The sequence below is a fragment of the Ictalurus punctatus genome, chromosome 12 (genome assembly GCF_001660625.3).
Source record: "Ictalurus punctatus breed USDA103 chromosome 12, Coco_2.0, whole genome shotgun sequence".
NCBI classification, from domain to species: Eukaryota; Metazoa; Chordata; class Actinopteri; order Siluriformes; family Ictaluridae; genus Ictalurus; species Ictalurus punctatus.
The window spans coordinates 16533892-16560273 of NC_030427.2; the positions used below are offsets into that span (position 1 = coordinate 16533892).

General features: G+C 38.8%; 3 protein-coding genes across 9 annotated transcripts; all 3 read right to left on the reverse strand.

Moving 5' to 3' along the window:
• Window positions 1–2125: 2125 nt before the first annotated feature.
• Window positions 2126–8007, reverse strand: mif4gda (MIF4G domain containing a). Of its 6 annotated transcripts, none has more exons than XM_017481177.2 (6): window positions 7988–8007; window positions 6184–6284; window positions 5830–5939; window positions 5280–5435; window positions 3637–3729; window positions 2126–2857 (listed from the first exon to the last, which is right to left on the reverse strand). In XM_017481177.2, the coding sequence occupies exons 1-6, from the start codon at window positions 7990–7992 to the stop codon at window positions 2630–2632; spliced, it is 693 nt and encodes a 230-aa protein (XP_017336666.1). In that variant the 5' UTR covers window positions 7993–8007; the 3' UTR covers window positions 2126–2629. The 6 variants fall into 6 exon arrangements, with proteins under 6 accessions (XP_017336666.1, XP_017336664.1, XP_017336669.1 ...); XM_017481175.2 differs by lacking the exon at window positions 7988–8007 and adding an exon at window positions 6570–6650 and having other exon boundaries at window positions 6184–6260; XM_017481180.2 differs by lacking the exon at window positions 7988–8007 and adding an exon at window positions 6561–6635.
• A 926-nt stretch (window positions 8008–8933) lies between these two features.
• Window positions 8934–16287, reverse strand: grb2a (growth factor receptor-bound protein 2a). 2 transcript variants are annotated; one of them, XM_017480628.3, is made up of 6 exons: window positions 16059–16287; window positions 12773–12927; window positions 11588–11685; window positions 11290–11412; window positions 10425–10593; window positions 8934–10043 (listed from the first exon to the last, which is right to left on the reverse strand). In XM_017480628.3, exons 2-6 carry the CDS (start codon window positions 12848–12850, stop codon window positions 9858–9860), a joined length of 654 nt encoding a protein of 217 aa, XP_017336117.1. In that variant the 5' UTR covers window positions 12851–12927; window positions 16059–16287; the 3' UTR covers window positions 8934–9857.
• A 603-nt stretch (window positions 16288–16890) lies between these two features.
• cfap52 (cilia and flagella associated protein 52) lies at window positions 16891–26308 on the reverse strand. Its single transcript, XM_017480833.3, has 14 exons — window positions 26133–26308; window positions 25190–25389; window positions 24548–24684; window positions 22548–22676; window positions 21921–22020; window positions 21482–21598; window positions 21194–21294; window positions 19944–20114; window positions 19674–19822; window positions 19367–19512; window positions 18804–18955; window positions 18369–18471; window positions 18080–18191; window positions 16891–17891 (listed from the first exon to the last, which is right to left on the reverse strand). Exons 1-14 carry the CDS (start codon window positions 26191–26193, stop codon window positions 17716–17718), a joined length of 1854 nt encoding a protein of 617 aa, XP_017336322.1. The 5' UTR covers window positions 26194–26308; the 3' UTR covers window positions 16891–17715.
• Between the last annotated feature and the right edge of the window lie 74 nt (window positions 26309–26382).

The window sequence follows — 26382 nt, forward strand, 5'->3', positions numbered from 1 at the left end:
CCAAACAACAAACCTTCAGCTGTTACATGATAAAAACCAGTAGAGGTTTAACTGAAGCATTGTAAAGTGTTTATTTAGTTTCTTTTTATAAAGTATCTCTCTCTGCATTTCGGTGTTTTTCCATCACAGTAAACCTGTTCATCAGGTCAGGCCAGAACTCTGTTTACAAATGGTTGTCGTTTATACAACCGTTAAAGTATTTTTAGTTTTCCTGTCATTACACCTCCTTCTCTGAAAGAAAGAAGAACAGGCCTACATAACACTCATTCACAAGGTCATGTCTCACCAAGACCTGTCACACTTATTACATCATCAGCTGATCGCAAGTGTTTTCTAAATCAATACTCACTGATATTATGCCATGTATATAGTGGATTATTATACCATGCTGCACTCTTCACTATGCAGTGCTAATACTAATTTATTTACTTTGTACTTTTATATTTTTTTGTATTTTATTTATTCTATGTAACTTCCTGTTTGGTTTCTGGAGCTGTAAAACTTGTAAGACTTAAAAATGTCTTTTTATACTTTTTATAAATGGTAAATGTCATGTGACAATAAATCTACGTCTAAATCACAAGTTTTTATATTAAAGGTTCTTTCTCAATGAATCAGTGCTACTCAAATCATTGCCCCAAATCAACTTAATGAAATGGACACATACTGGTATTGCACTTTCATTTCACAATAACTATGTTCAAGCCAAAGAAAGTTCAAGAAAAACAGGAAACGTGTCTTACATAATGCTCAGTTGTCACATTTGTATCACATTTGATCACATTTATATCAGCTGACAGTAATTAACTGTTAAAATCCACATGATTTCATTGTTTATATATAAATATACAGGCTCATTCATCATGAATCAATATAACTAAATAAATGATTAATTAAATGTACTGATATAAAACTTTCATTTCTCAGTAATGTATGAACATTTGATCTTGTTCATAACAGCAGCATGACAATGTGTTTTAATATATTTAGCAGTTCTGTTTGCTATTTTGTCCAGAACAGCGAGACAGCCTGTTCCCACACAGATAAAGGGGATCAGGGACGTCACCAGAGATTTATGAATGGCGGTGCTAAGCCTCTTTTAGGGTCTGGGCATACTCCCCCCAACATTTTTTAAAGGCACCAAAATATATTTCTAGCCATGTATATTTTAAAGTAACAATGGGTGTAAAACCTATAGAAATAAGGCTATTTTTGTTGAAGGTATACCTGTTTCATCATTTGTGTTAGAGACTGATCTAATATGACTTAATAACTTATATCCAAATAAAGAAATTAAAGTCCACTTTGTCCCCATCCAACACCAACAAAAGGCAAAAATGGCTGTACTATGTAGCCAAACTACTTTTTGGAGTAGGGGAATAATGGTTATATTCTGAAGTGAAGATTTTGATATAATAGTTGTATATTATAATGGTAAAAGTGGAAATAATAATAAATAAATAAATAAATCTATCAGAGTTTCTGTAATCTCAGCGCCCTCTGCTGCCTGCCAGTGGAATTACAAGCAAATTAGTGTTGACTCATTTATTTTTAAACCTACTAAAACAATGAACTACAATTTGGTAGCTATATGCAACTTATTTAGATATTACCTTAACGAAATAATGATAAACCTCCGAATTTAAGTGAATTTGACAAATAAATATCGATAGGCTTAAAAAATCTTAAAAAGATTCTTTAAAATACAATAACTACTTTTCCAGACAAATCCCGCCTCCCGAATACGGATTGGCTAATAGGATTTGGAGCTGTGCTACAATTGGCTACCAATTGATCGTATGAGCTACTAGCCAATCACGACTCAAAATGCAAAAATTTTATGAATAAATGTGCGGAAAAGCTCCAAGGAAGGACTACGTTGTTATGGTCCAGGTAGTTATGTTAGCAAAACTAGCTACACATTGACACTACAACGAGATATCGAAATCATTTCAGACACAAAGCAGCTGTCATCATGAAAATAAATTGTTACAAGATTGGTATAAAATCAGCAAATTGATGCTAATCTGTCAGTTTACTCACTTCGCACAATCCACCATATTAGCTGCGCGAGGGAAAGTGAAAAGACACTTCATTTGAGATAAATTTCACAATAAGCACTTGGTTAGTAAATAAGAATGTATTTATTTGAAACAATACAAATATACAAAACTGTTGTTAAAACCGTTTATTAAACAAACCAGCAGTTTCACGTTGAATCTGAGTGAAATTTGTCAGTTAGTTTGTCAGTGCTGGTGATGATCAGTGTATCACAGTATAAACAAACGTTTTTAAAAATCACTTTATTATAAAGTTTTAACGGAAATCAATAACTATCCAACAGTGAGAAGTGCAAACACTGTCTACCTCGAGGATGCAACTCACAAAAAGATGATTAACGTGTCTTTCTCGGCAGATCCACATCACTGGCACAATCCTCTAAACCTGAACCACAACCAGTCACAACTGTGTTCATCTCTAAGCACCACCTAAACACTCACACACACATCACCACATCTCCATCCAGTCCAGACAGCAGGGTGAATCCCTGGAACTCCTGCTCCTTCCTCAGTCCTGATCTTCTACTCCTGAAGCTAGATCACATTCAGAGCCAAGCTCCTCATCCTCCTCACTCCACCACCTCGCTGTAGTAGTAGAGTTGAGCGTTTTTGCTCAGGTTCCAGCCAGCGGCGCGGTACTCGAGCAGCTCCAACAGCAGCAGGCGGCTCATGGAGCTCAGTTCGTCCTGCAGGAGGAAACCGTCTCGCAGCAGGAAGAAGAGCTCGTCCATCCTCCTGGTGTTCAGCTTCTCCAGCTGTTCGCCAACACGGTGGAGCTGCAGAGCCAAGCAGTCCACCTGTCCAATTAATAAAAGCAATGTTTAGAAAAATGTTCATATCCTACGTGTCGCTCCTGAGTTTCTGTACAAGAACTCACTAATAAGAACTTCAACTGACCAGCTTAAATTTGTATAACTAAGTCGCTGCGATTTTATATACAGATTACGTCGTCATGTTTAAACCACTTATTTATTGCAATTACACATGTATTTAAATAAGATTAGACATTCAATTAGGACAAATGTAACGGTGCCCTATAAATGGAGAACATGTTATTGTGATATAAAAGCTCTAACAATTGCATTCTCCACTTCTCAATGTCACACGGCTCCTAGTTATCATGGTATTAATGAAGCAGTGTGTAATTTCTTAGAGTCTCTGTTATTAATAAAAACATTGCCCACCCACTAACTTCAGGGGCCAGAAACAATATAAAGCAGAAGTGTAAAATGAAGAACTGAATAAGATCCATGGCAATATTGCAACTCACAGGTCTGAAAAAGAGTCTTTGAAAAGACGTTATTATTACAGGTCTAGCAACATAACGTTTAAGACACACAGCACTGCCTAGATTTAGGATTTAAAAAGCACAAATAGCATAAAACTACTATGTTTAATAGACATGTAATAGAAAGTAAATAAACAGGAAGTGAGACATAATTGTAAAATGTTACTTACAAAGAAGAGAAATGGTGTGTGTAGTCGTATTTGTGTGTGTGTGTTTGTGTGTGTGTGTGTGTGTGTATATAAAAGTGAGCAGGTGTAGTGAACCTGGAGTAAATGTGTGATCCCTCACCTCCACTTCATTAACAAGCGCATCAGGCTGAGCCAATCTGAACAAACAATCATACACCGGATCCACCAGCGCAGCCATCGGACTGTTATTCACCTGCACACACACACACACAAATACACACCACTCACTAGTCACACCAATATGGTAATGCATAAATTATCCTGTACTAGTTATGATCAGTGTTAGACAAGTTACTCAAAAAAAAGTTATCCACTACAGATTACTAATGACTACTTTAAAATTGTAATTACATTACTGATTAATGCATGTAAAAAGTAATCAGATTACTAATTACTTTACTTTCACATTACTTCCAAAACCTATCAAACCTACAAAAATACACTACAAAGTGAAACTCATAGTTCTTTCAGTCATTTTACTGCACGTCAATGTATGACATGATCAGAAAAAGTTGGATTTATAATAACACTTGCCTCGGGTGTTATCACTCAGTACGTTTACATGGACAACAATAATCCAATATTAACCTGATTAAGACGATACTCTGATTAAGAAACTACCATGTAAACAGCAATTTTTAATTACTTTAATCCGATTAAAGTCATACTCAAAGTAAACACAAATCGAATTAAGACATGTGGAGTACTCCTGTTTTAGTCGCATTATTGACGTGTATTACAGACATGTACACACCTTAATCACATTATTAATGCGGTGACGTAATGACGTGTGCTGTTAATTGCTCTATAACATGTAAAACCTGAACATGAAAGGAGTATTCTAAAAGCAACTCATATAACCACCTTAATCACAATATTGTCTTGTCTGTAAACATAGTCACTACTACTGGTGGTAGAAAAAATTCTAACTAGGCTAGTTTGGTGTCACTAGTCAAGGGGAGGCACAGCTAAGCTATCATTGTATGGATTTAGCTACTACAGAACCATACAAAATACATAATATTTCCTTATGCTCTGCTCATATCATGTTCACATAAACTGGAACTCATATAGACATTCACACAGCTTGTTTTCCTGCTCAGCATCAGAAGACGTTACTGTTTCAGTTTCAACCTCTTTACTGGTTTAAAAAACAAACGGCATATATCCATTTTTTCACACACTGACTGAGCTAGCTGACAGAATTGAGAGACTGTCAGCCAACAAGACACGAATGTTTCCATGTATTTCCTGTAAACCTTGTCTGATTGGTCTCGCCTCCGTTCACTGAAGATAAAATTACAGGCGCTTTTCTTTTACTAACGTTCAGTTACGTAGTGATAAACCACTCCCAGTGGAGAATTATTCGGGGCTAAAGAAAAAATCTTTGGGACAAAATGTGATTTATTGCATTTTACTTAATATTGTTTTCTTAACGATAAATTTGTAACGTAATTTTACTGACATCAGTAACTGTAATCAAATTACATGCATTTCAAATGTAATGTGTTACTTCATTATCAGATAGCGTCAGTAACAGTAACGCGCTACACCCATCTCTGCTTATGATTTTATGTATTTTTTTATGCATTTCTTCTTATTATTATTAACGTGTTTGCCGTAGCAGTAATTAGAAAATTTGTGTTTTGACCAGGAAGATCATGGTCAGTAATTTAAGATGATGAATTTACTGATTAAACACTACTGCAGCAACTCACACTCACTGTGCCCATGAAAACACACCTTCAGACTGTCGAAGACGTTACAGAGGAGTGAGACGACACCCACCCACTCGTGCAGCGACTGCCGCCGCGTCTCCTCTCGCCTCATAAACTCCTGCTGCAGCCGAGTCAGCATGTTGCTCCTGAACATATTCGTGCTGCTCCGCTTCGCCTCCACCTGTCATACACACATTACATCATCATAAGAAGGTGACATGATGCATGGAAATAAAAAGCTGATAGTACAAACTACAAGACTAAAACCAGCAATATTTTATATTATATATATATATATATATATATATATATATATATATATATATATATATATATATATATATATATATATATATATATATTTGTGTGTGTGTGTGTAAGTCATAAAATTTAAAATGAAATTGGTTAATGTGTGGTTTAAAGTGCAGCAGGTGTCACTCCTTACTCTGGTCCAAGCTATAGTTACACTTTACTGAATGGAGGTAAGCTTCGCCCCCGAACACATCGCTCAGCTCCGCCCACGGCCTTAACATGGCAGTGTTTGAGTGCAGTAAAGTGGGATACTGGATTCCTACCTGCACTAAAGTACAGCAGACGTGTCCTACGTCTCTGCACAGGGACGAGTCCTTCAGAGCCTGGTCCATTATCAAATCACACAGCTTCACCAAGTCTACTGCACCGGGGTCTGTGAGAAAACACACACACACACACACAAATATGTCAAATAAGTAAAAATCCCATAAATACTGATGCACTTCAGAAAAAAATTTAGTATCAAACCATCTCATACACACCAAAACACAATAAGAAGATGACACACTGTTACTCAGGTGTTATTTGAATGTTAGTTAGGTGTTACTGAGGTGTAAATCTGATATTATTTGACCATCAGATGTTAATTTAGGGTTACTGTGATGTTGCCCAGGTACCTGCCATTGCTGTTTTCAGCATCTGCTGTGTTTCTGGGTTTAAAGCCTGAATTTTCCACTCTTCTGTCTGCTCCATCCTGACAATCAGACAATCACTTTCCCTTTAACACACAACAAATCCACACAAAAACATGATTAATTCTTAGTTCTCTCTCTCACACACTCACTCACTCACTCACTCACTCACTCTCTCTCTCTCTCTCTCTCACACACACACACACACAATTTCTCCCAAATAAATAAGGTGCGCGAACTTGATGTTACAAACTTAACAGAAAAAAACACCTCACGATTCATCAGACAGCAAAAAGTATGACATGGCAATTAATGACCTATAACAGTTCAATTAAAACGTTATGAATGATGTAACAACTCACTAAAAGTACCTGGAGACCGCTTTATTTACCCACTCCAGCGTTTTTACCGTATTGCAGCTCATAAGGACCCCTAGGTAACTAGAGGTAACTATAACGATCGCCTGTTTTAAAATAAACGCACTTAAGAAACTTATCGTGAATATATTGTTTATTAATTAAATTCAAGTCAATGAATGTCAAATAATAGATGTTTTTGTGTTTGTTTGCGAAGAAATATATTGAGTTGTTTGGGAATATATGTAAATAATTTCATAACGAGCTGCCCGAAAACAGGCATCTAAACACTTATCTAAACTGGATGGCAGCGCATAGAGGTGGTCTCTCATAGTTTGTGTGGCGTATTGATTAAGTATGTAAACATTTATTTATTAAACTTCCATTTATCTAATAAAAAAAATTGAAACAGTTAGTTACAATTTTTGTGAATAAAGATGCATATATAACGATTTTTTAACAGGGTTCTCAAGTTTTATCAAAAGTGTGGAGTGAGATTATCTATTAGGGGAGGAGACACTCGGCCCACCCAATTCTCTCAAATTTTTGCTAGCAGTTCAAAGTTCAACCATCACAAATATAAATGATAACAATTGGTAAATCTGATAAAAGACCGATAAATTCCTCCAAATATATATATATATATATATATATATATATATATATATATATATATATATATATATATATATATTAAAAATACAAATGTATAAAAAAAAAAAATAATAAATAAAAAAAGAAGAAGAAATTTGGCCCCAAACGAGCCAACTGATCAGCAGTGCTCAATGTAAACAAACAGTGAGATTACAGGAATTTGCCCTGGGCATGTATGTCAAACTGCCTGTGTGTGTGTGTGTGTGTGTGTGTGTGTGTGTGTGTGTGGTATTGTAAGTGTTTGTTGCACATTTTGATGCCTTGGTGACAGGGGTAAGGGGCTCCCACTTAAAGCACTGTGGCTCAAGGCCAGCCATTTTCACCGTCATGATGGATGATAGCGTTCCGTCCAGAGCCAAACTGCTCCTAGTTGTGGATTTACTCAAACCCACCAACTCTCTCTCTCTGCATCCGTATTACAGTGGGGAAGAACTCAAACCAATCTGGTAACCTTAGATAGCCTTTCAAATTTGCTCAAACCGGTCACCTTTAAAAAATAATGAACCAAGGACGCATAATTACTCTCTCAATTTTTTAAAATTAAGATTAAGTAAATGCCAATTATATATCTCTTACCCTCTTCTTCACTGATGACATAAAATAATAATAATTTAGCTCGAATTTGGCTATATTCCCCAACATCAGCTCTCACTCTCTTTGGTCACAGGCAAGTGATTTCATTCAAGAATTATAAAATTATAAAATCTTTTTAATAATAATAATAATAATAATAATAATAATAATAATAATAATAAAAAATAAATGAAGGGGTTACCTACAGCATTCATCGGATCGTAACGGACTTGCTTGCAGCGGGATTACGTAATTTACCCGGAAACGACTAATTCTAATTTTTTATTGGCTGGTTGGTGGCATTTAACTCGAGACAGCTATGAACTCGGCAGAAAACTTAAATAAATCAGGAAACCGAGTGAAGAGCCGCTGTAAATATTACTGCACTGTTACATATCATTATTTCCCCCCAGTTATCTCTTATTATGTTTTTTAAATGAGTCACAAATTATATTATCATATTGTGGTGTATAAATCGTGTGTGCTCAGTAAACATGAACTAGTTAAGTGTTTAATAATACCCACATCTATCATTTGTAAATTATTATTAACAGTCAAATAGAGTAATTAATTCATCAGATTCACGCTATTTCACGGAAGAAAGCACATTTCAGGATCTGAAATTAAAGTGTAAGTATAAAATGCCAGCAGGGGGCGACATTTCAGAAATTATGTTTCTCTTAATATTGATTACTGTAATGGAGCTTTAATGTTAAGTAAAATAACATTAATAATCATGGGGTGATTGTGATTAAGGATTAAAAATACGGGAATTTATACATAAATTTATACATAACCGGGGCGGCTGTGGTTCAGGTGCTAGAGCGGGTTGTCCACTAATCGTAGGGTTGTCGGTTTGATTCCCAGCCCACATGACTCCACATGTCGAAGTGTCCTTGGGCAAGACACTGAACCCCAAGTTGCTCCTGATGGTAAGTTAGCGCCTTGCGTGGCAGCTCCTGCTACCATTGGTGTGTGAGTGAGTGTGTGAATGGGTGAATGAGACACAGTGTAAAGCGCTTTGGGTAAAAGCGCTATATAAGTGTGCCAATTTACCATTTTTACCATACAATTTTATGACATCAACAATATATTTACGTTTAATAAACGATTAACAGAAATTCATCCCATTGAAAAGTCATAACACATGCAAAAGAAGTAAAAAAAATTTTATTGTGAAGTCTTTTTACTATTTTTTCTTTCCTTTTTTTTATTTGAGTCAATAAAAGTATATTGTATTTTAATACTGCTGTTCCACTATATGACAGTGCAAAAAAAAAAAAAACCTTCCGTATCTGAGCTATAAATATTTCACTTTGATACAAAACAAAATATTAAACTACTAAAATCTCAAGTCAGATGGTACCTTCAAGATCATCAGCCAGGATTTGTACAGTAAACATTACGACATCATTGGCCTCGTGACATCATCTGAGATCATTTTTTCTTTTCTGACAGAATGATAAAGAGACGAACACATCACACGTCTGCTGATCCCGAACCACGAAGGAGTGATTAGTCATGATGTGGTGGCATTAAAACAGCTGTATGTGATGTGTTGTAGTGAAGAAGGGTGTGTGGTTTGGGACACGTCCACACTGACAGCAGGTGATGTGATGGAGTAATAATAATGAGTGGGCGTGGCCTGACTCACCTGTTCAATGGCAGTGACATCATCAGAGAGATGGATGTAGGAAGTGACGCATGCTGATGAGACGGTCATTAAAAATGATGTTATTAGTGAGTATACAGGAGAAACACACTCGCGCGCGCACACACACACACACTATTCGGAGTTGTGAGCAAAATCACTGCTCGCGTCACGTCCTTTTTTTGTGTATTTCTTTTCTTAGGTTTAGTGCAGAGTGTGTAGTGTAGCAGAAAGTTGCAGCAATTCCCTTCCAACCAATCACACAGCAGAATTCTGCTGAGGTACTCTGTTTCCATGGTGATCCAGTAGAAAGTCCTGATTTGCTTTCCTCACACGCCTGCATTTCCGCTGCTCCGACTGTTTGTGTGTTTGTGTGTGATTTTTAAAAAAATGATTATTGTTATTGTCATTACACGTACACGTGTTTACATGTGCTGTGTGACGGGAGTGACGTAGTTCCGAGGGAACATTCCGGTCTGCCCGTGACACGCCCCCTTCCACCAGTTCGGGTCAGAGTTGTCCAGGACCTGCACGAGATCTCCGCGTCGGAACCCGAGCTCGCCGTCCTCCTGAGGGTCGAAATCGAACAGAGCCTGCACGTAGGATGCGTGCTGCAACACACACACACACACACACACACACACACACTTTATTAACACCATTTATTACCATTAATCTGAAGGGAATATGAGAAAAACCCTGACTGATGCCTTAGTCAATCTTCTGATTAGAGATGTGCTGGGCATCATTTGTGTGTTAGAATATCCCTAATGCCCTGCCTGCTTCCTACACTCAGGCACTAAACAGTGCACTTACAGACCGTTCTAGAATGTCAAGTTTAGAGTTCGGAACTCCAGATCAGAACATTATTGATCAGAACATTCTAGAATATCCAGCTCTCGATGATGGTGTTTTTTTATGCATGACCGTCCCCATTCCCGACTCCTCCCACAATATGTGATCTGATGACGAGGGGGCGTGGCCCGGCTCACCTGTGGCACCTGTTCGATGTCACGCAGGAAGATGGGCTGGTTTCGGGAGACGGATGTGGAACGGTGATAATCCACCAGAGAGTTCAGAGAGTTAAACTTCACCACCCACAGGAAGTACTTCCCCGCCCCGTCCCTCAGAACCTTAAAGTGCTGCACGTCGTTCCCGAACCTGAGAGAGAGGGAGTGAGAGAGAAGAGAGACAGAGAGGGAGAGAGAGAGAGAAGAGAGAAAGAGAGACCGAGAAAAAGATGGGGGGAGAGGGAGAGAGAGAACACTTTTGGAATAAAAATGGAATAGATTTGGAAGAAAATTAAAAAATGAAATATGGAGAATAAAATCATTAGAAATAAAACAGAATCTAGAAATACAATTAAATCTTTGTTACTAAATGTGTTTAGGATGTGAAAGAGCTGGGAACTAAACTGAAGTCATTAAAGAATAGGGAATTAAGCATTAAACTCAGAGTAGAATCTAGAATGTAGAATGATTTTCAGACTGAACGTAGAAAATAAAGTCAGTAATTCTGATTCATTTCTAATCAGGATATCAGAATAGAACAGAACTTAAAAAAGAAACAAAATAATCAGATAACAAAAAATAGAAATGCAGAATAAATAACAAAAACACAAATTAAAATAAATACAAACTTTGGAAAATCCAAATAACAGCTTTATAATCCAAATAGCTTTATATTTTAGGACATGAAAATAGAACTGAATTCAGTATGAAATAAAATACAGAATTAAGACTGTAATATACTGTGTGTATTACAATATAATAAACAGTAAAAGAACGTAGAAAATAGAATAAGGGAACGGAGGTGAAGTAAAGAATAGAGGTGAGAGTAGAATAATAAAGTGCGTACTTGACGGAGAGAGAGAAATCTCCCGGTGCACTCTCGCTCTCTCGGATAAGAAAAGCTCCATCGTGTCTCTGTTTGTTCAGCATCTCCTCCGCCTTCGCCCGCGGAATCTTCCCATAAAACCACCTGCGTGTGTGTGTGTTTGGGAAAAAGCCACAGACAAACCACACTGAGGTTATAATGAGACACAGTGACGTGAGTTTAGAGATTTTGCCGGTGATAATTGATTAGGTTCAGTGTTTAATGTTTAATGACTGATGTAGTAAATGTTGCAGCGGTGCAGCGGGACTCTCGCACTCACGGGTGTGGCTTCATCTCGATGTAGTTTTTGGGGATAAAGCCTTCTTTCCCGTATAGCTCGGCTTTATACCAGTTCTGATCGCATTCTTCATTTAACACCTGAACCATAAACAGAGAGAAGAGCCGAGAATAAACATATCGTTTACAAAAAAACATTCACCTGGCCCTCATGTCCGCTTTACCAACTCTCTCACACACACACGTTTGTGAGAAAACACGTTTGGAAAACTGCGTAACGCTCCAGAATTCTTGTTTTGGATTACATGGGCCACCTGTCAATCATTTTATAGACACGCCCCCAACACACTCCACCTCTCTCTTACTATATTCAGAAAGAAAAATACCATGGCTGAGATCAGTAACTAGGTAGAGTGCACCTGTGTAGTGAGTGAGTGTAGTGAACAGGAAGTGGTTTGGGATTAGGCGGCGCTGGCTTTCGGAGGCGGGAATTTTTTTAGCGTCATGACATGTAAAAACAGCTGAGAGAGAAGACCTCAATTAACATAATCCCATTTTCTACATGAGAAAGAGAGAGATGGAGGAGAGAGAGAGACAGAGATGCGGGAGAGAGGGAGAGAGAGACAGAGAGAGAGAGAGAGAGAGAGACAGAGAGAGAGAGAAAGAGACAGAGAGAGAGAGAGAGACAGAGAGAGAGACAGAGAGAGAGAGAGAGAGAGAGACAGAGAGAGAGAGAGAGAGAGAGAGAGAGAGAGAGAGAGACAGAGAGAGAGAGAGAGATGGGGAAAAGATTTATGCAAAACCTGACCCAGTTTCTGTACAAACAAGACACACACACTCACATAATCACATACAAACAAACACACAAACACATAGTCTCAAAAGAATACACACACACTTTCATATGACCACACACACAAACACAAATACACACTCTCATATGAATACACACAAACATGCACACATATATATATACTCTCACATAAACACACACACACATACACACACACAATAAGCTGCAAGCTTTCTTTACCACTGAATAATGAGAGAAGAATAAACATAAATTCTCCTCAGCCTTTCCCTCCCCCTCTTTCTCCCTCTCCCTCCCCCTCTTTCCCTCCCTCTCTCCCTCCCCCTCTTTCCCTCCCTCTCTCTCACTCCCTCCCTCCCTCTCCCTTACTCTCTTTCCCTCTCGCTATCTCTCTCTCCCTCTCCCTGTGTCTCCCACCTTCAGTATCTCTCCGCGTTTGAAGCTCAGCTCATCATCTGCAGTGGCATTGAAGTCGTACTTGGCGATGGCCTCCATCACAGAGGCTCAGACGCACGTCACTGGCGTGCTGATCGTGTGCTGGAGGAGTGAATATTCAGCTTCAGCAGCTGCTGCTAGAAAACAGATAAAAAAATAATAAAAACAGACGAGTCGCTTCACACACTGAAAAGCTGCAGTCAGACAATAGTTTCTTTCCTAATGCCATAACAACATTAAACATTTATTCATCTGTTTGAAAGTAGACGACTCTATGTGTTGCTAGGCAACAGCAGCATCCTTCTGTCCACTGTATACAATTTCTCCAACAAGCTCAACTAAAACTAACGTTTATTTATTTACAGTTTTAGTATGCGTCGTTTTATTTTGGGGCCTAAAACCGAGCAAGCGAGGACAATTTTAAACACAACCCCGTACATCCTAACTAACAAACAAACAAACAAATAACTCGGTATACAGGAATTTATTTATTTATTTATTCCGTCCTAAAGTAATGGTGATCCAAATCTGTTGGCGTTGTTTATAGTAAATATGATAATGAGAGTTCTGAAGTGTTTAACAGCTGAGGTTTATTTCCATCCTCTCGGGTTTGTTTATTGGAATCTAAATATAACTCTACAGCCGGATTTCTGTAAAAATGTCTGCTGTTAAAAGCACTAAAGAAATAAAAGAGAACCAAAAGAAATTCTTTAAATTATTTCTCCTTCCTGATCAGTGGATTGTTTTAAAGCAGTCGGATGAATTTAGTGAATATGGAATGCAGTTTTGTTGTGACCTCAGGTTAATGATGAGGGTGGGGCTAACATCAAAGCACACACACACACACACACTGACGCAGGTCGTGTGGTAAAATCGGAGACACATCTCCATTAACACTGTAAAGAGATAATGCAGTAACAGTTTAAAGATCATATCCTAAAGATTTCAGAAATGTACAGAGTGAAGATATTCCTCAGGAGATACATACATAGACAGACAGACAGATTAACCATAATATCCAGTTTTAGATATTTAGACAACATACATGAAATATTTTTCACAATTTTCACAGTAATTCCTAAATAAATAATCATGTACACTGCACATAAAGCCTTTAAAACTGGAATTTACTTTTATTTCTGAAAAACAGAATTTTAATTCATTTAATGTAAACTAAATGAAAAAACAGATTAAATAAGTGGATGAGGTTTCATCACTTCACTTCACAAGACATTCATTAAAGCACCAGGACAAAAAGGGATCATCACATGCTGATAATTCCCTACTATATTTGCCAGTTAGGTCAAATGTCATCAGTCCTTTTGGGTCCCTTTTAAAATGACTAGGTTTACATGGACAGCAGGAATCTAATTATTGACCTTACTCTGAGTAAGATAATAATGTGATTAAGGTGTTTACAGGAGTCGCTTTTAGAATACTCCTTTCACGTACCCGTTTTACATGTTCTAGAACATAGTTCGATTCATAGTTCGAACAGTACACGTCATTACGTCACTGCACCACACCATCCAACACTCCCTCCAGAATTTCAGGTAACAACACACAGTTCGTCTTCGTTATGGTACCGTATACTGTTTTGGGTGTTTTTACGTAAATTGTTTACGAACGTTTCAAGCGCGGTTAATTATTTGTCATGCTGTACGTGGTAATTAATGACTGCTTGAAGCCATGGGCTGCGTCCCAAACCACATATTTACCTACTGTATAGTAGCCGAGATACATGTATTTCTCCTACTACAGGCCTATAGTAGGAAAGTACGCGGTTTCGGATGCAGCCGTGCTCTCTTGTTTGCCGTAAAACGGTTGAGCACTGCCGTGTGTGATCGTGTCCTGTCGCAAAATGCGGTGAAAACTCTCGCACAACGTTAAGAGTGTGATTAAGGTGTTTACATGTCTGTAATACACGTCCATAATGCGACTAAAACAGGAATACTCCACATGTCTTAATTCGATTTGTGTTTACTTTGAGTATGACCTTAATCGGATTAAGGTAATTAAAAAATTGATGTTTACATGGTAGTTTCTTAATCAGAGTATCGTCTTAATCGGGTTAATATTGGATTATTGTTGTCCATGTAAACGCACTGAATGTCTTGAGGACATTAAATGTTGGATGGCTAACAATTGTCTGCAGTTAAATCAAATCTTTGGGCTCCCCTACTGTTTCTTCTGCTCTTGAGGCCAAGTTAGGTCCTCTCTCTGTTAAAAAATATTTCAAAAATCTTGGGAGTTATTTTTTAATCAAATTTGCACTTTGAGAAACAAACCAGGGAAGCTTCTTTCATTTAAGATCTACTGCAAAGTTAAAACAGTTTCTCTCTAGAAAAGACCTAGAAACCGTGGTTCATGCTCTTGTTACATCACAGTTGGACTACTGTAATTCTTTTATGTTGGCCTTCCTCGATCTGCCTTATCTCACCTGCAGCTTGTGCAAAATGCAGCAGCTAGGTTTTTAACAGGGACCCAAAAGAGGGATCATATTTCCCCTACTCTGGCATCTCTTCACTGGCTTCCTGTCAAGTTTAGAATTGATTTTAAATTTGTAATTTATGTATAGAAAGCTCTTTCTGGTTCTGCTCCACAGTACATCACTGACCTTCTTCACCTTTACTCTCCTACTAGAGTATTGAGCTCATGTAATCAACTTCTTTTATCTGTCCCCTGTTGTTGTACTAAGACAAACGTTGATCGAGCCTTTTCTGTGGTTCGTCCCAAACTTTGGAACAGTCTCCCTTTTCATGTGAGGTCCATCTTTAGCCATTTATAAAATCTTCTCTTAAAACTTAGTTTTATTCTTTGTGTTATAATGTGTAATGTGATGAATTTTAATGTTTTGTACAGCACTTTGGATCAACTGCTGTTGTCTTTAAATGTGCTTTATAAATAAATTTGACTTGACTTCACTTGACTTGACAAATTTTTCTATGTCTCAGTTATGGAAATGTGCAAATATGTATAGAGATGTGTAGAGATTTGTAGAAATGTGTAGAAATGTATAGAGATGTGTAGAAATGTATAGAGCTGTATAGAGACGTGTAGGGATGTGTAGAAATGTACAGATATGTGTAGAAATGTATAGAGATGTATAGGGATGTGTAGAAACCTAGAGATGTGTAGAAATGTATAGAGACGTGTAGAGATATATAGGGATGTGTAGAAACTTGTAGAAATGTGTAGAAATGTAACAGAAGAAACAGAAAAATCCGCGTTTCTTCATCAGCACTGAGTGAAAAGGAAAAACACTCACCCTGAAATCAGGAGCCTCCGCAAACAAACAGCGCTTTAGATTCACTTCCGGTTGTGTTTTAAACACTGAATGACGACAAACACCGAGTAATGAACACTTCAAGATGGAATATTTATCTCTCTCTCTATATTTTTTATCCAAACAGTTTGTGTTGGATTTTTTTGTGCTCGGGAACAGCACGAGCTTCTTTCTGTCTCCGAACCTGTCACTGCCCGAGAGGCTCAATACGCGTGCGTGAACACAGTGCGCCTGCGCGGTGCGTGTCGCCAGGGTGCAAGTGCGCATGCGCAAACACGGGGTCGCATTGTACCGTGTGATTCTCCCCCCCATGTGTTTGTAATAAAATAATTTTTATTATCTAATTATTATTATTATTTATTTATTCCTTTTCTTCTTGTTATCATCATTATTATTATTATTATTATTATTATTATTATTATTATTATTTAAAAAGAACCTATAATAGCTGACTATCTTTGTTTTTGTTGTCTCCCTATTGTTTTCTTTTAATGTATTTGATTTCTTAACTGTATTGTTTTAATTTTATTTTATTCTGTCAATCGTAATACAGTTTAAACATTTTTGATAGATAGTTTGATGAGAAAATAATTTTTGTGATTTAACTGCATCAGACTGACATCTGGAAGTAACTACCAGAAACAGGAATCACAAACTGGAGATTATATGATGTAATAACAGATATAATACTGTTTTTTAAATACAAAATAATTTCTGTGACCTGAAATAAAACACTAAAATGATATTAAAAACAAACTAAACTGACAACTAAATGATAACCTGGAAATGAACTGAAATTAAATTAAAAGCACAGTGAATTTTCTTTTTGCATTTATTGAAGTAACATTTGTGCATTTCAGGGAATGTCCTGAATTTAAAGAAAAAAGACAACCAAATAAAGGTGATTTCTGATAATTAGACACTGTGTGTGGTGATAAAGAAAAATGGAAAAAACAAATAAAAATAAAAATAAAATCTAACAGGAAACTAAAACTCACACTAAACTAACTAATATTATATGCTAAAAGTCGGAAATAATTCAACTCAGGGTGGGTTGCACCAATAAGGATTAATCTTAAATCTAGATTAAATCAAGTTTTATCTAATAATTCTGTTGCACCAAACTTTAAACCTTGTTTAAAAATAAGCAGGCTTACAATTAAACCATCACATTAATCCTGGATTTAATTTCATAATAAACCTGGATTAAATATAATCTTATTGCTCCATCACTTTAAACTCAGATTTAAATTTCAGTTAGGGATTAAATTTAAACTTGCTTTTGAGGAGGTTTAAATTGTCAAAATGTCAGCACTTATTTGGTGGATTGGAGAAAATGAAAAAGAGTTCCTTGCAGAAATATATTAGAAAATATTATCTTTAGTGAATAACTGTGTATATGTCCATGTTTTGTCCTGTGGACAAAGTTGTGTGTGCCATTTCTGTGTTTGTGGGTGTGACTTATGTGTTTGTGGGTGTGGTTTATGTGTTTGTGGGTGTGGTTTATGTTTATGGGTGTGGTTTATGAGTTTGTGGGTGTGCTTATGTTTGTAGGTGTGGTTTATGTATTTGTAGGTGTGCTTATGTTTGTGGGTGTGGTTTATGTGTTTGTAGGTGTGCTTATGTTTGTGGGTGTGGTTTATGTGAGGTGTGGGAATCTCCATCTGAGCACAGCTCCATCTGTGCTGGTGCTGATGATGAATCTGCTGTTGGGACACAAACAGACACTGCTGATGCTGCCGCTGTGGCCGACGCCCACGTGTGTGACATCACCATCAGTGTAACGCCACACCTTCACTAGCTTCTCATCACCACCTGGAGCAGACATGAAGAGATAAGAATGTTTATTTACTAAAACACTTTAAAAAATCTGAATGGCAGTTCTAGCAGACGGGATTAATAGTTTTGTTATTATAACTGGAATAATTAACAGTGATGTTATTACTGCTTTATAGATGTTAATAACACAATGACATGAGACATGTTTTTTCTCTCTGTCTCACCGGTGATGAAATGTCCTCCCTCAGCGCTGATGTCCATGCCGTTAATGGCCCCCGACTGTGAGACCTCTAGCTCTCTAATGGCCGCTCCATCATACACCTCCCAGTAGCCAACCTGACATAAAGGTCAAAGGTCAAAGGTTTATGCACTGACAGAAACCTTTCAATGGTCCAATGATCCCATGCTGTTCCATCCTGTCCTATTATGTCCTTCTCTCTCTCTCTCTCTCTCTCTCTCTCTCTCTCTCTGTCTCTCTCTCACACACACACACACTCTGTCTCTGGGTGGTACCTTCCGGTCCGTTCCGCTGGTGATAATCTGATATTCTTGAGGATGATAGCAGACGCTTTTGCACAGTGTGTTCACCAAGACCATCTGATTTCTCACAAAGCGCCTGGAGACAGAGAGAGACAGAGAGATACAGGTACAGTGAGACAGAGCGAAAGAGAGACAGAGTGAGAGAGAGAGAGAGAGACAGACAGAGTGAGAGAGAGAGAGACAGAGGGAGAGAGAGAGACAGAGGGAGACAGACAGAGAGAGAAAGAGTGACAGCGCGAGAGAGAGACAGACAGGCAGAGTGAGAGAGAGAGCGAGAGAGAGAGACAGAGTGAGAGAGACAGACAGAGAAAGAGAGACAGAGAGAGATAGAGGGAGAGATAGGTGAGACAGTATAAATGGTACACATTCTGCAGGAGAGCTTGGTGTGATTTGTGTAGCTGCACTCACACCAGGTCCCAGATAATGCAGGTTCCGTCTGAGCTCGCCGTCACACACTCCTCATCATTACTTTTAACCTTGATGGCGTTGACTGAAGCTTGGTGCTCTTTCATGCTGGCAATAAGTCTGTGTGTGTTCTGCAGGATCTCCCAGACTCGCACCTACACCACCAACGCACAATAACACATCACAGGCCAATACACACATCCATTTTCTGTAACTCTTATCCTACACAGGGTCGTGGAGCCTGGAGCCTACCCCAGGACACTCAGGGCACAAGGCGGGGGACACACTGCACACTAGGTTATGGTATTCCAGGTGACAGCTAGGCGCTTGTTATGGTATTTATTAATAAGGAACTGTGTAAAATAGCAGTAATGCTCTGTATTTACAATTCAAAGTGGAAACATATATTATATCACATCACTTCCTGTTTCCGCCATGTTTCTCCTCAGCAACAGGACGAAACGTACATATGAGAGTTTGGCTGACGCTGAGTGACTCAATCATAGCTGTAATAAAGCATTTCTACAGCAGTAATAGATGAGGAATAATAGCTATATTAACCCCACCTGTCCCTCTCCTCCTCCACTAACGAGGCGTTTGCAGTCGCTGGTGCTCTTTAACGCCGTCACGCCCATACTGTGAGCGTTGGGGATCACCAACATCAGACGGCCGCTCTCGGGAGCAAACAGGCGGATTTTCCCATCGTTCCACGCTACACCATTCAACATAAAAAATACACTTTAAACACTTTTACACATTTTTTTTTTACTAACAATACTGAACTTTTTGATTTCCAGTGGTAGTGTGCACGACAGGTGAGATAAACACCAGCACATGATCAAACTAGAAGTGTTTAGTCGAAGTGTTTCTCACCGCTGTAGATGCTCCGGCCGTCCCGCATGAAGCCCACCGCGTTACACGTCATGTTCGGGACTCGGATCCGTAACAGCTCTTTACTGGACTCTGTGTGCCAAACACGGATATCATCCTGAGAACAAGAGGCGAAGAGTTCCGACGTACCTCTGAGATAGTGAGACAGAGAGTGAGACAGAGAGTGAGACAGATGAAGCAGAATGGTGAAACAGTAAGTGTACACGCTCTAGTGGTGATGGTGAGAACTGCAGGTAAATCCCAGTGTCCTACACAGGAAAGGCTGCGTCCCAAACCGCACTGCTGTGGCTGGTGGCAATGAGCTCCGGGGTGAAGTCCGTGTAGCTGAACCTGTAAATCTGAGACGCCTCAGTGCCAACATACACCTGCTGACCTTCACCACGCAGAGCCACGGACGACACGCCGCCCTCCAGCATCACACTCCTGCACACAGACAAGCAGCACGTAGCATTCATATACAAACCAGTAATAATAACAAAAATAAGTTACATCTGTCTCACTGTCTTAGTGTCTTACTCTCTCACAATCTCACAGTCTCACTGTCTTAGTGTATTACTCTCTCACAATCTCACAGTCTCACTGTCTTAGTGTCTTACTCTCTCACAGTCCCACTGTCTTACTCTCTCACAATCTCACAGTCTCACTGTCTTAGTGTCTTACTCTCTCACAGTCCCACTGTCTTACTCTCTCACAATCTCACAGTCTCACTGTCTTAGTGTCTTACTCTCTCACAGTCCCACTGTCTTACTCTCTCACAATCTCACAGTCTCACTGTCTTAGTGTCTTACTCTCTCACAATCCCACAGTCTCACTGTCTTAGTGTCTTACTCTCTCACAATCCCACAGTCTCACTGTCTTAGTGTCTTACTCTCTCACAATCTCACAGTCTCACTGTCTTAGTGTCTTACTCTCTGACAATCTCACAGTCTCACTGTCTTAGTGTCTTACTCTCTCACAGTCCCACAGTCTCACTGTCTTACTCTCTCACAATCTCTCTCTTTCACAGTCTCAGTCTCACTGTCTTAGTGTCTTACTATCTTACTCTCACAGTCTCACTGTCTTAGTGTCTTACTATCTTACTCTCACAGTCTCACTGTCTTAGTGTCTTACTGTCTTACTCTCTCAGAGTCTCCCTCTCTCACAGTCTCCCTGTCTCATTCTCTCACAGTCTCACTGTTTTAGTGTCTTACTTTCTTAATCTCTCACAGTCTCAATGTCTTACTCTCTCACAGTCTCCCTGTCTCATTCTCTCAAAGTCTCACTGTCTTAGTGTCTTACTGTCTTACTCTCTCACAGTCTCCCTGTCTCATTTTCCCACAGTCTCACTGTCTTAGTGTCTTACTCTCTCACAGTCTCCCTGTCTCACTCTCTCACAGTCTCACGGTCTTAGTGTCTTATTCTCTCAGAGTCTCACTGTCTTAGTGTCTTTCTCTCTCACAGTCTCACTGTCTCACAATTTCAACCCCTCAGTGCCTCACTGTTTCACTCTCTAACTGTCTCACTTGATGATTTTGAAGTTCGTCACGGAGCAGAGGCTGAAAGTTCCGTCTCCTGATCCCACCAACAGATCTCCTGTCTTCAACATCTTCATAGCATTTACACCCTACAGTACACACACACACACACACACACACACACACACACACACACACACACACACATCCCATCACTGTTTGAGATCTATTAAACAACATAAAAATGAACAATATGAATTCATCACATTAAAGCCGTTTAAATGCATTAACACGGGCGAGTTAATTCCGTTTAATCCGCTTTATTTTCACGCTCACTTTGCTGAATTTGTGCTTCACTGGACCACAGCTGTTCAGCAGGCGACTCTTCAGGTTCACTTTGAGGATGTCTCCGCTCGTGGTGCCGCAGTAAAAGAAAGCGTCGTCCTCTGGGATCTTTACAGAACAAAATGTGCATTCTGATTGGTCAGAAGGTGTTGATTAATTCTTTAGAACAGCAGCTCTGACAATAGTGCAGGTTTATATTAATGCTCTTGCTCTGATATCTTATCATTTCTATAGTAACAGCTCGCTCACAGTGATTTGTAGGGCAGACCCTGGAACTAACAGGAACTAACTTCTACAATTTCCATAATATAACTACAAATGGATAAAATGGACCAATAATATTGGGGAACACAGCCAAAGAACATATATTCATGTAAATGACTAAAATAAATTATTAGGACACGTTATAATATAATAAAACTCCTCTCACCTCTATGTACTTAATAACCCTCTTTAACTGCCCTGTCTGACACTCAGTAGGGCGAATCTTCCTGTTGGGGAGGTCGAGCTCCCACACACGGAGCGTACCACTGCAGGGAAAAACAGGGGAAACAAAATTTTAAATTCAACACTTACATTACTAATGGACACTTTTACAGACCACATGTTCAACATCTGGGTGAATTAAATCAGTTCTGATCAATCTGAGATTACAAACACAAATGTACTGAACTGTAAAAACTATGTTTATGTTCTTTAATTAGTCTTTAGGATGAGCTTTTTGCCAGGAATAAAATTCCCGCCTCAAGAATTTCCCTCCTTATGTGAAATTTAATGGATCACTCAAGACTTGTTCAATGTTGCTTCTTTAGTTTCTGCCCCGGAGCTACAATGCTAATGTAGCTAACAAGTCATGACACTGTATAGCCTTCAGTTTAAGAAAAAAAAATTACTGTGTTTAAGAAAAAAATCAAACATCAACTTTATCAATCGAATCAACATGCAAGCCCTGCCTACAGACTTTAAGCCACGCCCCCTGCCAGAGTGCATGTGCAAATGTCACATTGTTATGGTTATTTTTTTTCTGAACTTGTCGGTGTGTGCAGACGAGTCTTACTCTCCGGCTGAGATGAAGACGTCATCGCTGAGGTTGCAGTAGCTGATGGTGAGACAGTGACCTGCGCTGTGAGCCGACGCCGGACTCCCACAGATCGCCTCCTTCTTCTCCAAGCTCCACACCACGATACTGAACACACACCACACACACTCACATTATATACTATATATAATAGAACACACCCACAACAATTAGACACACATGACTTTTCATACTTGTTACAGAATTGAGCTTCATGTTGGAAAAAATTTGCATTGCACTCAGAATGAGAAGGTTTTATTCAACAAGTGGACAAAGGATGTGTCCTAGTGTTGGAGTCAAGGACAGACAGTCAATTCACACAATATACTGTACTTATACACAGTGGGTCGTATTCAGAGACAGTAACATACATCCAAATGTTACGTCAGTATTTACGTGAGGAAATCTGTGCTTAATCAATTCAATTCAATTTTATTTGTATAGCGCTTTTAACAATGGATATTATCACAAAGCAGCTTTACAGAAACATATAACACAGGATACGGATTTTAAGTGTGTGAATTTATCCCTATTGAGCGAGCCGGTGGCGACGGTGGCAAGGAAAAACTCCGTAAGATGATATGAGGAAGAGACCTTGAGAGAAACCAGACTCAGAAGGAAACTTATCCTCATCTGGGGAACAACGGATAGTGTGAAAGAAAAAAAAAGCTCATTATGGTTTTAACATGAAGTTTGTTTGTTGAACTAGTCCACTGTTCACTAAAGGAGAGCTGAGTGCAAAATTGTATGTGGTAATTGCAGTTCAAGAGATACCATCCTAAGCAATCTCCAGACTGTAGCCTCCTAATGGAGTTTGCTAACTAAAATCACCTAAGAGGATTTTTCTACAAGATATTAACATAAGGTCATAAAATCATAACATGTGCGAGGGATATAATCTACAAAACTAACCCAATTACACCGTCATTACATAACCACATCGGATCTAAGTTTCACTGTAGCAGCAAAACTACTTACATTTTGACAGCTAGAAATGTCCTGAGTAACTCTGTGACACTGTCTGTGATGAAATTCACTATATTTGATTTGTTGAATGAATAAAATAAAGCCAGTGTGTGTGTGTGTGTTAATTCGATGCGCTTTCTTGTAAAGAAAACGTGTCCACGGTGTGAAGGACAAACTGACCGAGCGCTCATCTGCTACGCTTACAGGGAAACTTTAACTTCATTCATCATTTCATCCATAAAATATTCACTGCTCCGGATACGTGATGCCTCTGATGAAGACTCGTCTCCTCCCTTGTCCTCCGTGTGGAAAAGATCAAAACTTTTCATGCACTTTAAAGTGATGATTGTCATATCACAGTAAACCAGTGACTACATTTCCCATCCTGCACTGTGGCCTACAAATATGGCTGCCATGGACCGCAATTCCCAGATCATTCACCTTCATTCTAATCACTCACACCTGCATCACACAATCACACCACACATAAAAGAGACTGTTCGAACACTAAGTGTTTGTGAAGTATACGCTCAGTTGTGTTTCCCAAGCCTTGATACCGTGTTTGTTTATTCTGGTTTTGACCTTGTTCACGTTTATGACCTTGTCTTTTTGCCTTGCCTAGTTTGGACTGTTTGCCTGATCGATTAATCCTTGCCAGCCTATGTACCATAATTTCTGCCAGATCCTTTGAACTTATTGGACTTCTTGTTGTTTTATTAAACTGCCATACCTGCATTTGCTTCTGTCTGCACCTCCATTACATGACAATGATATTATTCATTAATGAATAGTGTTATATTTCTGTATTTAAGATTGGCCTTGAGTAGTGTGTGTGTGTGAGTGTAGTTACAGTGAAATCATTCATTTCAGCGTGACATATTGTGGATATATTAATCTGAGGTCTGAACACTGATGTGTGTAATTTCAGAATTAAATCCTGACTGCACACAATATACAATGATTTACACAATAGACAGTAATTTACGATGAACAGACACAGGATGTAACTTCACCTGCCGTCATCTTGTCCTCCCAGAGACACCAGGTATTTCTCATTCGGAGAGAAAGCAAGCGCTTCGACTTTGGCTTTGTGGAGGATGAGCCGAGCGTGAATGTCTCTTTTAGCGTAATCCCAGATGATTACATCAGCCTGAGGAAAGATGTATTCAAATAAATGTGAAAAAGGTTTAGCATTAATGTCATGCTGGAGCGTCACCACTGACACAGTAAAACTTCCTTTAAAATACGCAAAAAAATTGTTTAAAGCTAGCCACTGAGAGATGAGAATCTGAGAACATGTTTCTGATAAATTACGAAAGGGACAATGGTAATAGTAAAAACCACTGCGGTCTCTAAATGTTCTGTGTTATTACAGTATGCTTGTTTCTTTATATCACCGTTATTATTTAAAACAAAAATTAAATCTAATATCGACAAACACATGATTTGAAAAAATTGTATTAGCAAAAAGTAGCATAAAAAAAGCAAATAGTGGATTCATAATTAATATTCATTTTTATATAATAATAATAATCATCATCATACTACTATGACTACTACTAATAATAATAATGTTAGATAATACATAAATAAATAAATAATTCTGCACTCCAAGTTGGATTTCTCCAGGGTTTTATTAAGGATTAGATGTGTACCTTAAAGCCCATGAAGGTGACCTGTCCTGAAGCAATGTACGTCCCACTCCTGGACACAGAGACGCAGGAGACATTGTTGGTGTGTCCGTGGAGGAAGTCCTGCTTCCAGTCCCTCAGGTTCTTAATGATCAGCGTGCAGCCGAGCGGGTAGATCAGATGCTCTCGGTCCGGGTGAACTTGCAGTCCAGAGAACACGTGACCTGAAAGAGAAAACAAAAGCACGCTGATATGCTTTTAAAGCTTCAGGTTCAATCCTGAGCTTGGGTTACTGTCTTTCTGGGGAGTCATGTGTGCTCCACATGTCCGTGTGGAGTTTCCTCCGAGTTCTCCGGTTTCCTCCCACCTCACAAAGACATCCGGGTAGATCGGTGACTCTAAATTGCCCCCGAGGTGTGAATAAGTGTGTGTGCATGGTGATGAAATAAAATTTAAAAAGATCCCTGGGTTAAAGATCTTCCTTGCTGAAAAGAACCCCACTAGAAACTCTCATAGAATTTATAATGGTTTTAATGATTATAATGAGAATTGTATTGGTTTTAATAGAAACCGTAATGGTCCCTGTGGGTCTCTACTGGTAATATGTTGCCTTCTATTGGTGGAATGTTATGTGTAGTGGATACCATTAAGGACCAGTAGAACACCTTTGACATTTGGTAATGGTTTTAATAATTAACAGCTGATGGTTTGTAATGGTATTTGTAGTGGAAACCATTTGCATTTCTGTGATGGGTTTTATTGTTTCTTATTCAGCAGGGTTAACTCCATCTAGAACCTTCTTTGAGAAAGAAACACTTTATTATTATTATTGTCTTCTACACAAAACCTTAAATAATTGAGTTAATTCTTACAACCTTCACTGTGTGCGTGTGTGTGTGTGCGTGCGTGTGTGCGTGTGTGTGCGTGTGCGTGCTCTCTCCAGTAAAGTTCTAATATCAGCTCTTACCGTTGAACCCAATAACGGCTTCGAGTTGTAGTTTCAAAACCTCCTGCGCTTCTGCTGCCATCAGAGAATCTCACAATAAAACAACAAACTCGCAAACAAACAAAATGCACGAAATGGAAAAGTTTATAAACCGGAGGATCCGCAGCAACCGAGCAAAACTACGACAGTGTTTATAGCCGTAACTAAGCGACGGCGTGACGTCATCACCCGCGATAAACATTTTCAGTGTATTAACGTAACTTAAAAAAAT

Bases quoted from the DNA above. Each gene is read 5' to 3' on its own strand.
- mif4gda (XM_017481174.3), bottom strand. From the start codon at position 6,622: ATGAGCTGCAATACGGTAAAAACGCTGGAGTGGGTAAATAAAGCGGTC. The intron at 6,285-6,569 runs GTACTTTTAGTG...TGTGTGTTAAAG, and splicing joins GTAAATAAAGCGGTCTCCAG to GGAAAGTGATTGTCTGATTG. The intron at 3,730-5,279 runs GTGTGTTTTCAT...GTGTGTGTGCAG, and splicing joins ACGTCTTCGACAGTCTGAAG to GTGAATAACAGTCCGATGGC.
- grb2a (XM_017480628.3), bottom strand. From the start codon at position 12,850: ATGGAGGCCATCGCCAAGTACGACTTCAATGCCACTGCAGATGATGAG. The intron at 11,413-11,587 runs GTGAGTGCGAGA...ACACACACGCAG, and splicing joins ATCGAGATGAAGCCACACCC to GTGGTTTTATGGGAAGATTC. The intron at 10,594-11,289 runs GTACGCACTTTA...CCTCTCTCTCAG, and splicing joins GATTTCTCTCTCTCCGTCAA to GTTCGGGAACGACGTGCAGC.
- cfap52 (XM_017480833.3), bottom strand. From the start codon at position 26,193: ATGGCAGCAGAAGCGCAGGAGGTTTTGAAACTACAACTCGAAGCCGTT. The intron at 19,513-19,673 runs GTGAGAAACACT...TGAATGGTGTAG, and splicing joins CGGCCGGAGCATCTACAGCG to CGTGGAACGATGGGAAAATC. The intron at 17,892-18,079 runs GTGAGACAGAGA...TGTCTGCTCCAG, and splicing joins GGGAGGACATTTCATCACCG to GTGGTGATGAGAAGCTAGTG.